The sequence below is a fragment of the Macaca nemestrina genome, chromosome 7, assembly GCF_043159975.1.
Source record: "Macaca nemestrina isolate mMacNem1 chromosome 7, mMacNem.hap1, whole genome shotgun sequence".
In the NCBI taxonomy this organism is placed as follows: domain Eukaryota; kingdom Metazoa; phylum Chordata; class Mammalia; order Primates; family Cercopithecidae; genus Macaca; species Macaca nemestrina.
Genome location: NC_092131.1, coordinates 135,417,871 through 135,433,049, shown reverse-complemented (window position 1 = coordinate 135,433,049; position 15,179 = coordinate 135,417,871). Strand labels below are relative to the sequence as shown.

The window sequence follows — 15,179 nt, the reverse complement described above, 5'->3', positions numbered from 1 at the left end:
ATTTGTTTTTAGTTCAAACATTTGAGGTTCTATGAAGTTAGTATTGTAAATAAAACGTTCCTTTTATGAGAGGCTGTTTTAATACTCCACACTTGGTTGTTTTTATGAGGAAGAAGCTGTGATCATTTTTAGAGTAAGTATTAGTATGTATTTATGGTATAATATAACAGAAAACTTGGCCTTTTGTGAGGAACTACTTAGCTTGACAATCTCTTTCATGTAGGATATATAGATTCCTTAACATGTAATAGAAAATACCTGAAGTGTTTTTGCATGTATGTGTTTTTTCTTAATAGGTCAGGAACTTGCATCTTTGAATCATTTGGTGAGTTTTTTAATTCTAAAATTGGTTTTTCTTTTATTCATTCACTCTGTGTGCAGTTATTAACTGCCAACAATATATCAGCCACTCTCCTAGATCCTGGGAAAGAGATAAATAAGAAAAGTCAGTGCCCTTAATTATTACTGTGTAGTAAGATAGACAAAAAAGTAGCCCATTCAATGTCATTTCTCACGCTCTATAAATTTGTGATACTTATATATAGTTATATCCTACTCAAGCCAATGTACTACCACACATCTCATCTATCTAGAATGGTGAGGGAATGCCTTTCTTTGATAGGTTCTGTAAAGCAATGTTTGTTTTATATTCTTCTTATCCATTTATATTACACTTGAAAGTTTATTTTCCAAAAAATATATAATCTTTAATATATACTTCTGGGCTTCAGGGTCATCATTATGAACTTTGTTGTATTTTCCTAGCCCATTTAGAAACTTTAGAAGGTTGACTACTGTCTGTACTGAATTTTGACGTTCATTGGAAGATCCTTTTGAAAATGAATTTATGGTATCAATTTGTTTATCATTTCTCTCTTATGAAAATACAAGATAGAAAAACTAGCTATATCTGTTGTGCAAAATAGACTCAACTGGATCCTTCTGAGGTTTAATTTTTACTATTCAAATTTTAAACATTTTATTAAGGGTATATATTTTTAGTGGAAACATGTTCTAACAAAAACTACACACACACACATACAGACACACTTGTTCCTCCATGTCTGTGGGTTCTGCATCCATGGATTCAACCAACTGCAGATTGAAAACGTTTAAAAAAAGAAAATAGGCTGGGCACAGTGGCTCCCGCCTGTAATCCCAACACTTTGGGAGGATCACTTGAGCCCAGGAGTGTGAGATCAGCTTGGGCAACATGGGGAGATTCCATCTCTACAAAAATAAAAAACTTAGCTAGGCATGGTTGTCTGTGCCTGTGGTCCCAGCTACTTTGGGAGGCTGAGGTAGGAAGCTCACTTGAGCAGGGGAAGTTGAAGCTGCAGAGAACTGTGATCATGGGCTACTTTTTTGTCTATCTGCACTCCAGCACTCCAGCCTTGGTGACAGAGCAAGACCCTGTCTCAAGAAAAGGGATGATTATGTCTGTACTGAGTATGTGTGGACTTCTTGTCATTATTCTCTTTTTTTTTCTAAACAGTAAGTGTAACAACTATTTATGTGGCATCTACGTTGTATTAGGCATTACAAGTAATCTAGAAGTGAAGTAACCTAGAAGTGATTTAAAGTATACAGGAGGGTGTGCATAGGTTATACACAAATATTATACTATTTTATATAAGGGACTTGAGTATCCATGGATTTTGGTATACAAGGGGGATCCTGGTACCAATCCTCCATGGATACCAACAGACAACTGTATCTGTATATACAGTCATGCTTCACTTAATGATGGGGATACATTCTGAGAAATGTGCCATTATTTTTTTAAATGTGTCATTAAGTGATTTCCTTACTGTTCAAATTTCAGGGAGTGGTATAAACAAACTTAGATGGTATAACCTACTGCACACCTAGGCTATAAACCTGTACAGCATATTTTTGTACTGAATACTGTAGGTAATTGTAACATAATGGTATTTGTGTATCTAAACATAGAAGGCGTACAGTAAAAATAACGTATAAAAGATAAAAATGTGGATACCTGTACAGGGCACTTACCATGAATGGAGCTTGCAGGACTGGAAGTTGCTCTGGGTGAGCCAGTGAGTGAGTGGTGAGTGAATGTGAAGGTGTAGAACATTACTGTACTCTACTGTAGACTATAAACACTGTACACTTAGGCTACACCAAATTTATTTAAAAATTTGTTTCTTCAATAAAAACCATAACTTACTATAACTTTTTTACATTATAAACTTAAATTTTTCTAAACTTTTGATTTTTTTGTAATAACACTTAGAAACACATTGTACAGGTATACAAAAATATTTTTTCTTTGTATTCTTATTCTGTGAGCTTTTTTCTATTGTTAACTTTTTTTATGTTTTAAATTTATTTGTTAAAAACTAAGACACAGACACACATATTAGCCTAGGCCTACACAGGCTCAGGATCATTAGTATCACTGTCTTGCGCCTCCACATCTTGTCCCACTGGAAGCTCTCCGGGAGCAAGAACACACATGGAACTGTTACCACCTATGAGAACAGTGCCTTCTGGAATACCTCCTGAAACATCTGCCTGAGGCTCTTTTTGAGGAATAGTTTTGTTCATACCAATATCACAGCAAACAAGGGAATAATGCATTGCACTCCATTACAGCTACAAAGTCACTACTAGGCGAGAGGGATTTTTCATTTCTATTGTGATCTTATAAGACCACTGTAGGCTGGGCGCAGTGGCTCATGCCTGTAATCCCAGCACTTTGGGAGGCCGAAGTGGGCAGATCACTTGAGGTCAGGAGTTTGAGACCAGCCTGGCCAACATGGTGAATTCCCGTCTCTAGTAAAAATACAAAAATTAACTGGGTATGGTGGTGCACGCCTGTGATCCCAGCTACTCAGGAGGCTAAGGTGGGAGAATCACTTGAATCCGGGAGGTGGAGGTTGCAGTGAGCCAAGATCACACCATGGCACTCCAACCTAGGTGGCAGAGTGAGACCCTGTCTCAAAAAACAAAATAAAATAAAAAAGTCCACTACAATATGTGTGATCCATTGTTGACTCAAACACAGTTATATTGTGCATGACTGTAATTTATTTTGAATAATAGTATTGAAAGGTGGGAAATTCTATCTAGCTGCTTTTGGTCTTTTTTTTTTTTAAATCCCTATTATCAAGCATCCAAATTTAGGTGTAGCAGGCATATGTACATTCTTTACAAAGGTTATACTAGTGCTTTAAATCTCTATTTTGCTTTTATTTTTTCATTCCAGGAATACTTCATTGCTCCATCAGTAGATATACAAGAACAGGTTTATCGTGTCCAAAAACTCCACCATATTCTAGAAATATTAGTCAGTTGCATGCCTTTCATTAAATCTCAACATGAACTCCTCTTTTCATTAACACAGTAAGTATATCTGTATTCTTTACTTATATATAAATGTATTTCTTTTGAAATAGTTGCAGCCTAAATATGTACAGTTTTTATTACCAATTAGGATAGAACCTCTTCATCCTGTCTTTACAGTAGCATGAGTCTAAGTCAGTGCCATAGGCAGGAAAGGCTTTGGATTCAAAAGGAATCAGATTTGACATTGGCTGCATCACTTCCTAACTTCCTTAGGAAGTTTCCATCACTGAATCCTGTTTCCTCATCTGTAAAAAGGATCTAATAACCTCATGTATTTGTTGGAAGGATGAAATTATGTAATGTGTATAACATACCTGATACTTAATAGGTGCTTAATAAACACTAGTTCCTTCTCTTCTTTATACCCCTGTCAATTTGGGTCAAAATAGCCTTGCCAGCCATCTAAATTATAATAATGGAATCAAATAGATTACTAGACCTCTGTCAGCAGCCCTGCTGCAATTGTAGAGACTGCTGTAATTTAAGATTCCAATTAGTTTGACTAGAGGTTATTTGGAATAATTCTCAGACACAGACTGCTGGTATCTTATGTGTATTTGAGGCCTCAAATTAGGAAATGAACTGTCCAGTGGAAGGACTGGGTTTCTTTTCCCTCTGGAAGGAAATGTACCATTACATTTTCCAAAATTAGAATTTGCCAGCTGGGCGCGGTAGCTCACGCCTGTAATCCCAGCACTTTGGGAGGCCTAGATGGGTGGATCACGAGGTCAGGAGCTCGAGACCAGCCTGGCCAACATGGTGAAACCCCATCTCTACTAAAAATACAAAAAATTATCTGAGCATGGTGGCATGCGCCTGTAATCCCAGCTATTCGGGAGGCTGGGGCAGGAGAATTGCTTGAACCCGGGAGGCGGAGGTTGCAGTGAGCCAAGATCGCGCCACTGCACTCCAGCCTGGGCGGCAGGGTGAGACTCCACCTCAAAAAAAAAAGAAAAAATTAGAATTTGCCTCAGTTGTAGAGGGGCAAGTTTGAAATTGTTATTGTTTATAGAATCTCAAAGGTTTTTTTTTTTTTTTTTTGCCCATTATAGATCATTGGAATGAATGAGTTAACTGTAATTCCTTGGACTCTGAAAACCATGGAAGCTGTACTTTTGTTTCTCTTCTGCCTCTTTTTTGTATTATTTTTCTCTTCCTGTAACCTCTCTCCCCATGAAGCCTTTCTTTGGCCTCAAATATATTTTATATTTATGAGAAATATGTCTATTAATTTTTAAAAAGTGAATGAGATTTGTTTTCAAAGAAAAAACATAAACTAAGTTTGGTTTGGGGGGTTGTTGTGTTTGTTTACTTTTGTGGCTCTAAAAGTATTCCCTGATGTTTTAGTTAGTAGTACTCAATAAAATGTTTCCCTTACGAGCTTTCGACTACTAGAAAACCATTATCTCAAATGGCTCTTTTTTCCAAAGGAGGTTCAATTTTGTTTTTTCAGGATCTGCATAAAATATTACAAACAAAATCCTCTTGATGAGCAACACATTTTTCAGCTGCCAGTCAGACCAACTGCTGTAAAGAACTTATATCAAAGGTAAGCAGTTTTGGCTAGGTGTGGTGGCTCATGCTGGTAATCCTAGCACTGTGGGAGGCTGAGGTGGGAGGATAACTTGAGCTCAGGAGTTCAAGACCAACCTGGGCAACATAATGAGACCCTGTCTCTATTAACAAATAATAATAGCTGGGCGTGGTGGCTCTCGCCTATAATCCCAGCATTGCCTCGGAGGCTGAGGCAGGTGGATCCCCTGAGGTCAGGAGTTCGAGACCAGCCTGGCCAACATGGTGAAATCCCATCTCTCCTAAAAATACAAAAATTAGCCAGGTGTGGTGGCATGCATCTGTAATCCCAGCTACTTGGGAGGCTGAGGCAGGAGAATCACTTAAACCTAGGGTGCAGAGGTTGCAGTGAGCCGAGATCATGCCGTTGCATTCCAGCCTGGGCAACAAAAGCGAAACTCCATCTCGATAATAATAATACCAGCCATGATCCCAGGCAAGATTTCAGTGTTCACATTCAGTAGGGACCTCATGACCCAGAGCTTTGTCACCTCTGAAACCTTAATCATCTGTGACCATAGTCTGACAGAGTTCTCCCTCTTCCTTCTCTCAGACCTCTCTCTAGACCGTTGGGCCTCTAGTCTTTCATTTTTCTCTGTATTTGTTATTCCTTCAGAGAAGAGTGGAAAGTATGGCCCAAAAGGAAATGACAGATGAGGAGAAAAATGGCCAGGATAGTGATAATAGGGTCCAGGGTATAACTGTGGGAGTGAGAGAAGGGTTTGGGATTAGAGAAAGTATGGTGAGGCTGAGATGATAGATTGTTCATCCACATGGACACTGAGGTTACCTCCAGTGAGGGTCTCCCTGACTCTTCTCTCAGCATATGATATACTTGAAATTTCTCTCATACTACAGCCACTCTATTTAGTTCGTTCTTAGTCAAACTCCCATCATTCCCCCTGAAATTGCTCTGGCAAAGGTCACCAATGGCCTTCTAATTGTCAAAGCCAGTGGTTGCATTTCAGTAAAAGATTATTTTCTATCTAGCACCTTGTGTAATTCGTTAGCCCACCAATTCTTCCTACTTCAGTAAGCACTTTTTTTGTTTGTTTGTTTGTTTGAGGGAGAGTTTTGCTCTTGTTGCCCAGGCTAGAGTGCAGTGGCGCAATCTCAGCTCACTGCAACCACCGCCTTCTGGTTTCAAGTGATTCTCCTGCCTCAGCCTCTGAAGTAGCTGGGATTACAGGCACCCGCCACCACGCCTGGCTAATTTTTGTATTTTTAGTAGAGACGGGGTTTCACCATGTTGGCCGGACTGGTCTCTTAACTCCTGACGTCGTAATCCACCCACCATGGCCTCATAAAGTGCTGGGATTACAGGTGTGAGCCACCACACCCGGCCTACTTCAGTAAGCACTTATAAGGCTGTTTGGCATTTAGCACTATTGCTTTCTTGAACCTGTCTCCTTAGTTTCTGTGACATAGCATCTGTCTTCACTTGAGTTCTACCTCTCTGGCCCACCTGAAAGGCTGAGAAGAGTTCTCTTTTCAAGTTCTTCTTCCTCTGCCGCTTTTCACCAGAACTCTACCCTCTGCCTTCTTTTCTTATTACTTCCTATCTTCCCTTGGTGATTGCATTTATTCTCAAGGCTTCAACTCATCTAGGCTAACGATAATTCATAACTCACACCCCCAGCTTCTCTGAGCTTCAGACCCATCTTTCTAAAAGCTTATTAGCTGAGATTCCCCAGCTTATTGAAGTAGCAGTTCAAACTGTCAAGCCAAACACCTCATCTCTCTCAGTGCTTTTTCCTCCTCCCATACTTCGTCTCTCAAATGACCATCATTAATCTCTACCTAATGCCCAAAACATAAAGCTAGTACTTATCCTCCACTCATTCCGCATTCCTTTAAATGGTTACCGACAGCCTGGGCAACATGGTGAAACCCTATCTCTACAAAAAAGTATAAAAATTAGCCAGGCATGGTGGCATGCACTTGTAGTCCCAGCTACTAGGGAGGCTGAGGTGGGAGGATTGCCTGAGGCCTGGAGGTCAAGGCTGTAGTGAACTGTGATCACGCCACTGCACTGCAGCCTGGGTGACAGAGCAAGATTCTGTCTCAAAAAAAAAAAAAAAGATTACTGAGTCTAGACCTTGGTAACTCTAGAATTTGTCCCCTTCTCTACATCTTCACATCATCATAACTTTGTTTCACATCCGAATCATTTCATACCTGGACTGTGGTAAAACCCTTTTTCCTAACTGTGCTCTCTGCCTCTGTTATCTTTTCTATGTCATTGCCAAAATGATTTTCCTAAAATTCAGATCCCACCAGGACTTCCTCCTGTTTAAATGGCTCCTATCACAGGGATGCTCTGTTACTGCATTTCTTCAGACATTCTTCTCTTTTAACCCTCGGTGCCTACTCATGCTTCATTCCTTCATCCTGGACCTTATCTGCCTGACTAACTCCTTGTTATTTCATACTCAGCTCACACATTACAGCCTCTGAGGATTCTTTCCAACTCTGCAATCCCCAATCTGAGTTATATTCCTGTCTTCTGTTTTCCCCTAACATACCTAGTATTTCTCTCTTGTAGCATTTTTTTTTCCAAATTGTTACTTTTATTCTTGTTTTTCTCCCTCTCTTGACTATACACCTCAAGGGCGAGAATTGTGACCAGTTTACCTCTTTGTCCTCAGTGCTTATCACTTGAGGACTTCACTAAATGGCTTTAGAGGGAAGGAAGTAAATGACTGTTTTTGACAATTTTTCTTTTGTTGTTTTATTCTTTCCTTAGTGAGAAGCCACAGAAATGGAGAGTGGAAATATATAGTGGTCAAAAGAAGATTAAGACAGTTTGGCAACTGAGTGACAGCTCACCCGTAGACCATCTGAATTTTCACAAACCTGGTAAAGATGGTTTATAATCTGTTCAGATAAATAATTCCAATAGAAAATAAACTAAGTCTGGCTGGGCACAGTGTCTCACACCTGTAATCCCAGCACTTTGGGAGGCTGGGGCGGGCAGATTGTCTGAGCTCAGGAATTTGAGACCAGCCTGGCCAACATGGTGAAACCCCATCTCTACTATAAAAATGCAAAAAATTAGCCAGGCATGGTTGCATGTGCCTATAGTCCCAACTACTCAGGTGACTAAGGTACAAGAATTCCTTGAACCCAGGAGGTGGAGGTTGCAGTGAGCTGAGATCGTGCCACTGTACTCCAGCCTGGGCGACAGAGTGAGACTCTGCCTCCAAAAAAAGAAAAAGAAAATAAACTAAATCTTACTGGAATGGATTGTTATTATAGCTCTTGTGTGCCCAGTTTTTTTTTTCTTTTTTTTTTGAGATGAAGTCTTGCCCTGTTGCCCAGGCTGGAGTGCAATTGTGTGATCTTGGCTCACTGCAACCTCTGCCTCCTGGGTTCAAGTGATTTTCCTGCCTCAGCCTCCCAAGTAGCTGGGATTACAGGTACCCGCTACCACACCCAGCTAATATTTTATGTCTTTAGTAGAGATGGGTTTTAACATGTTGGCCAGGCTGATCTCAAACTCCTGACCTCATGATCCGCCTGCCTTGGCCTCCCAAATTGCTGGGATTACAGGTGTGAGCCGCCACTCCCGGCCTGGGTCCAGTTTTAAGTAATTTTCCTGAACTCTAAGTGTAAAACATACTCTTTAAAAAAGAAAACTGCTTGGCCCGGTGGTTCAAGCCTGTAATCCCAGCACTTTGGGAGGCTGAGGCAGGTGGATCACTTTGAGCTCAGGAATTAGAGACCAGCCTGGGAAACATGGAGAAACCCCACCTCTACAGAAAGAAAATACAAAAATTAACCCGGTGTTGGTGACTTGTTCCTGTAGTTACAGCTACTCAGGAGGCTGAGGCTGGAGAATCACATGAACCCAGGAAGTGGAGGTTGCAGTGAGCCGATCGCACCACTGCAGTCTAGCCGGGGTCAACAGAGTGAAACCCTGTCTCAGAAACACACCACACAGCCACACGCACATGCACACAGAACTATCATGATTTTTATAAAACTGTAATACCCAGAAACATTTAGTGTATTATAATCACAAAAGAATGCTTTTTCTCCTTATCTTGTATAGAGGAACTTTTACTAAAAGAGATCAAGCAATGTGGACATAGGAGTAAAAATAGGTTGTAAGATGGAAATGCTGACTCATACTTGACACTTTTGGGCACTGGTTGAAACGATGATGGTATTTCTGCCATAGTATCTTCTCCATGGTGGAAATAAGGGTTGAGATTGCTAGTATTCTGTCACAGATGGTCCATATTAGGCAAAGAATGTCTTTTAGCCCTTTGTGTAATTAGCTAGCCTACCAAGTCTTCCTGCTTCAGGAAGTACCTTTCAAACTCCTATCTTTATGCACGTGAGTTATAAGGTGCTGTTGTCTCTTATTCATATAGGTCTTAAATGCCTTCATTTAAATATGTAAGGATTATTTGAAAACAAATCTGACAGTTTTCAGACAGAATCTGTTAATTAGATTACAAAGGCGTACACTGCTGGGAATACAAATAGTTTTATTTTACTGATTGATAATTTGCAAAAAATTTTTCCAGAAAATGTTTGTGCTCCTGCCCTCCCAAGTATATTTTGATTTAGGTATAATGGAAATTTCTGTCAGTTAGAGGCTCTGTTCATCTAGTTGAACTGTAAAAGTCATAACCAAACTGAATTTTTCGAGAGCTGTCAGTTAAAATTGTGCTATTTTTTTTAAGTGTGATATAAACCCTGTAAGTGATAAAAGACTGAGAATCAGCTGTAAAAATAGAAAAATTTCTGCATGGCAAAACATATCAGAGGCAAAACAGACAAATTATAAACTAGGAAAAGAAATTTGTAGCCCAGGCTGGGCACTGTGGCTCACGCCTGTAATCCCAGCACTTTGGGAGGCCAAGGTGGGCAGATCACAAGGTCAGGAATTTGAGACTAGTCTGGCCAGCATAGTGAAACCCTGTCTCTACTAAAAAAATACAAAAAAGGCCAGGCGCAGGTGCTCACGCCTGTAATCCCAGCACTTTGGGAGGCCAAGGCAAGCGGATCATGATGTTAGGAGATCGAGACCATCCTGGCTAACATGGTGAAACCCCATCTCTACTAAAAATACACAAAATTAGCCCAGCATGGTGGCACATGCCTGTTGTCCCAGCAATTCGGGAGACTGAGGCAGGAGAATCACTTGAACCTGGGAGGCGGAGGTTGCTGTGAGCCAAGATCACACCACTGCACTCCAGCCTGGGTGACAGCGAGACTTTGTCTCAAAAAAAAAGAAATTGGCAACCCATGTTCAGAAAAGGGGATATGTTTCAGTAAGAAAAATATTAATAACTCAGTAGAAAGATGGATAAGGTAAACTGTGTACCAAAAGGAAATTCAAATGTCATTTTAAAAATAAGATGTGCTTGTTTGTACTCCCAGCTACTTGGGAGGCTGAGGTGGGAAAGAGCCCAAGAGTTCAAGGCTAGCCTGGGCAACATAGTGAGATTCCATCTGTAAAAAATATAAAAGAATGGCTGGGCGTGGTGGCTCACGCCTGTAATCCCAGTACTTTGGGAGGCCAAGGAGGGCAGATCACGAGGTCAGGAGTTCGAGACCAGTCTGACCAACATGGTGAAACCCCGTCTCTACTAAAGATACAAAACATCCGCTGGGCATGGTGGCACTGCCTCTAATCCCAGCTACTTGGGAGGCTGAGGCAGGAGAATCGCTTGAACCCAGGAGATGGAGGTTGTAGTGAGCTGAGATCGTGCCATTGCACAGCTTGGGCAACGGGGTAAGACTCCATCTCAAAAAAAAAAAAAGGTAAAACAATAACACGTGCTCAACCTCACCTATAATAAGACAAATGCAAATGTATATTATATAGATACCTTTTCCATATTAGCAAAGATCAAAAAGTTTGGTGTCAGTGCTGGCATGGGTATGGGAAAATAGGCAATCATTCTCACACATTTCTGGTTGGAATGTAAAGTTGTACGGCTTCTGTGGAAGGTAGTACCCATCAAAATTGTAAAAGAATAGCTGGGCATGGTGGCGTGTGCCTGTAATCCCAGCTACTCAGGATGCTGAGGCAGGAGAATTGCTAGAACCTGGGAGCGGGAGGTTGCAATGAGCCAAGATCCTGCCCTTGCACTTTAGCCTGGGTGGCGGAGCAAGACTCCATCTCAAAAAATAAATGCATACATACATACATACATTCTTTGGCCTAGCAGTTTCATCAGTAGGAATTTTTTACACACATATAATCAGACATGTGCAAACAGACCTATGAACGAGATTGTTAATTTGTGGTATTGCTTACGGTAGCAAAAACATGGAGACGGGGACTTAGAAAAAGATCTAGAAGGATACAACCCAACTTTAGCCATGAGATGTGGAATGGTGATTGCAGAGATGATTACCAGTTTGGGCTGAACATCAGAATCATCTGTGGAGCTTTTAAGGTTCTATTGCCTAAGCTAGGTGCAGTGGCTCACAATTTTGTAATCCTAACACTTTGGGAGGTTAAGGTGGGAGGATCACTTTGAGCCTAAGAGTTCAAGACCAGCCTGGTTAACACAGTGGGACCCGATCTGTACAAAAAATAAAAAAATTAGCTGTGTGTGATGGCATGTGCCTGTAGTCCTAGCTACTTGGGAGGCTGAGATGGGAGGATTAGTTGAGCCCAGGAGGTTGAGGCTGCAGTGAGCTGAGGTTGTGCCACTGCACTCCAGCCTGGGTAACAGAGTGAGGCCCTGTTACACAAAAAAAGTTCTGTTGCTCATACCAAGTATATCAGAATCTCTGGAAGTACAGCTGGGACAGGAGTAATTTGTAACATTCTTCAGGTGATTCCATTGTGCAACTGTGGCTGAGAATCACCAACCAGAAAGAAACATTCTATCTACATCTATTGTTTTTTAAAGAAGAAACAGGTATTCTTTAAAGAATTTAAAGAAGAAACATGTCTTTTAAAGAAGAAAACATGTGGTCAGGAGTTCATGACCAGCCTGGCCAACATGGTGAAACCCTGTCTCTACTAAAAATAGAAAAAATTGGCCAGGCGTGGTGGCGGGTGCCTGTAATCCCAGCTACTCAGGAGGCTGAGACAGGAGAATTGCCTGAACTTGGGAGGCAGAGGTTGCAGTGAGATGAGATCGCACCATTACACTCCAGCCTGGGCAGCAACAGCAAAATTCTGTCTCCAAAAAAATTAAGTAAATTTTATTTTGTAGAGATTAGAGTTCTGTTTTGAGGAAATTCATATAAGAGGAAACACCTTTTCCTACTAAGCTGAATAAGCAAGTATACTGAACATATCATTTAAAGTCTTTTTGACGTGGATTGCATCAAAAAAGAGTGAAAGTTATTTTGAATGTTGAAGTTAAAGCAATTTTCTAGTGCATTGGTCCAGTGACTCCTTTTATAAAAATAAGGAATTCTTATAAAATCATATATTTGTGTGCTTAGAAACACACTCAAACTCCATTTTGGCTTGAACTTTATAACCTCTTGTACCCATCATATATTCTTGATGTGTCTGTCTAGAAATTATTCAGTGTCCTTTAGCCCCAAAGCAAGACCCACTCTTGAAGGGGGAATCTCATTTGTATAAGTCATGGGCTATTCAAACAAACAAAGTGTTAATTATAAGTATGGCTGAAAATATTTAACTTTCTTTCAAAGATAATATACTTTTAAGGGGTTAGATATCTTATTTCTTTGGACTGAGCACTTAAGTCAAATACTAGCTTTTCAAGATATTTAATGGCATGATGCTCTTGAGTAAAATAGTTGATATCAAAGGCAGGGAGACTTAAGAGAGGAAAGTGTACTTTTAGCCACCATGGAAAGAGAGGGTAATGATTTGGAGTTAATGGGGGAGAAAAAGTGTCCAGTGGAGTGCTGCTCACCCAGTGGGTGCTCAGTAAATGATTGTTGATAATGATGAAAATATGGAAACCAAAATGTTGACCCACAAGGAAGTGGACATTATCCCATCTAAATGCTGATTGGACCATTTATTTTTGAAATAAAATAGTCTTTGGAAGAAAAATGGATATGTGTCTAGCCCTAAGACTACAAATCTTAAATAGAAATTATTTTCTGAAATTTATGTTAGAATTGGAAAAAAGACAGTTGTGTAACCCTAGTTAATATGGCACAAAAAGTAAAGCAGTAAGTTTCCACATTAAAAATATATATAATTTAAAAATAATCTGCTTCATTTTAAGTTTATTTAATCATGTTTTAAATGTATCAAGAGTTTCATATTTAAAGCAAGTGTCCTTACTGAATTTTTTCCAACGAATTCTCTTAAAGTAGAAGACACATTGCCATTTAGACCACCTCTTAGTTATTGCATTGGTGTAAAATTCAGCATTATACATGGTAGAAAAGCAGGGTGTTAAACAATTCTGATCTCACTCTCTTTCTGATTACAGATTTTTCAGAATTAACACTAAACGGTAGCCTGGAAGAAAGGATATCCTTTACTAACATGGTTACCTGCAGCCAGGTGCATTTCAAGTGAAGTGTGCTGATGAAATCCTCTATAAGGTATTTATGTTCACCTTTTAGTCCCTTTGTCAAATACTTTGTAATATGTACCTTACGTTTAGTTCTTTCTACAATATCAATGTTGATTTACTACATTAGGAATAGAGATTATTAGTAATCACATAAAAGGCTTACCAGTTGTTACTGAGCAGTGTAACTCTTTAATTTTCTTTCTACCTTTTGTAGTCAACTTTTAACAGGTCAATTTAATCCTAAAAGCAGAGAAATAAAAAAAAAAAAAAATTCTTGAGTGGTAATGTCTTTGCATTTAAAATCTGTATATGTAGTAGAAAGTGAGTTTGATTTTGGAAACATTGATGGAAGAGAAAAACCCTGAACAGGCATATCGATTTGCCGTTGAAAGTGAAGTTTTGTTATAAACAATTTTATTCCAGCCCAACTATAGCACAAGTCCTAGATGTAAATAGTCTCCTTAAAATGTTTTGATTTGAGATCGTATTAACCAAAAGAATTAATGGAAATGACATTTTCTACTGTCTTACTCTTTTCTGGTGTCAGAAACAGTATTTGGTAAAATCAGATGAGTAAAATGCATGAGATTGTTCTTAAGCCATGTTTTATCCCCAAATAGATGGAAATTAATTAATTTTAGCATTTTAACATAGTTAAGAGTAAAATGAATCTTTATTATAAAAAACAAGATACTGAGTTACCTAGAAGATAAATAAAAAATAAACATATAATATTTATTTGAGGTATTTCATTGAATAAAGTAAGTTGAATTTAGTCAAAGTTGTCAGACTAAATTCAGACTAAAGTGTCAGAAGAGTGTACATGCTCATTTACTTGGTACCCACTTCATACTTTTCTGTGGTTGGTTAATAATATTTACAACCTGGAAGGATTGTTATCTATAGATTTCTTTTCTCTTTTGAGACGGAGTCTTGCTCTGTTGCCCAGGCTGGAGTGCAGTGGTGTGATCTCAGCTCACTGCAACCTTCACCTCGCAGGTTCAAGCGATTCTCCTGCCTCAGCCTCCCAAGTAACTGGGATTACAGGTGCCCGCCACCATGCCCAGCTGGTTTTTCTATTTTTAGTAGAGACAGGGTTTAACCACCTTGGCCAGGCTCATCTCTAATTTCTGGCCTCAAATGATTCACCTGCCTCAGCCTCCCAAAGTGCTGGGATTACAGGTATGAGCCACTGTGCCCGGCCAGATTGATTTTATCTATCAGGTATAGGACAGTGCTGAGATGGCAATCATTTGAACATTAAAGTAATATTTCTGGACAGATTTTAGAGTGATAAACTATCAAGTCACAACAGTTTATATACTATGATCCCATTTTTGTAAATAATTCATAATATACATTCATTATATACAGCAACTTTTTTTTTTTTGAGAGAAGTCTCGCTCTTGTCCCCCAGGTTTGAGTGCAATGGCTTTATCTCAGCTCACTGCAACCTCCGCGTCCCGGGTTCAAATGATTCCCCTGCCTCTGCCTCCAAAGTAGCTGGGATTAAGGCACCTGCCACCACGCCTGGCTAATTTTTGTGTTTTTTAATAGAGACGGGGTTTCATCATGTTGGCCAGGCTGGTCTCGAACTCCTGACCTCAGATGATCCGCCCGCCTCAGCCTCCCAAAGTGCTGGGATTACAGGCATGAGCCACCGCGCCTGGCCTATACAATGCAAAATCTTAATATTAACTTTAGGAGGGGTGAGATTACAAGTGATTTTTTTTTTTATTTCTGCTTATT

The 15,179-nt window shown here is 39.8% G+C and overlaps 1 protein-coding gene across 1 annotated transcript in view; it reads left to right on the top strand.

Moving 5' to 3' along the window:
* LOC105488222 (zwilch kinetochore protein) overlaps positions 1 to 15,179 on the top strand; it is a 46,070-nt gene that overhangs the window by 30,000 nt on the left and 891 nt on the right. Inside the window, exons 14-18 of the mRNA XM_011752094.3 lie at positions 297 to 325; positions 3,233 to 3,369; positions 4,826 to 4,921; positions 7,691 to 7,803; positions 13,344 to 13,458. Of these exons, the coding sequence (XP_011750396.2) occupies positions 297 to 325; positions 3,233 to 3,369; positions 4,826 to 4,921; positions 7,691 to 7,803; positions 13,344 to 13,432 (464 nt within the window). The 3' untranslated portion in view covers positions 13,433 to 13,458. The remainder of the gene's footprint in view (positions 1 to 296; positions 326 to 3,232; positions 3,370 to 4,825; positions 4,922 to 7,690; positions 7,804 to 13,343; positions 13,459 to 15,179) is intronic.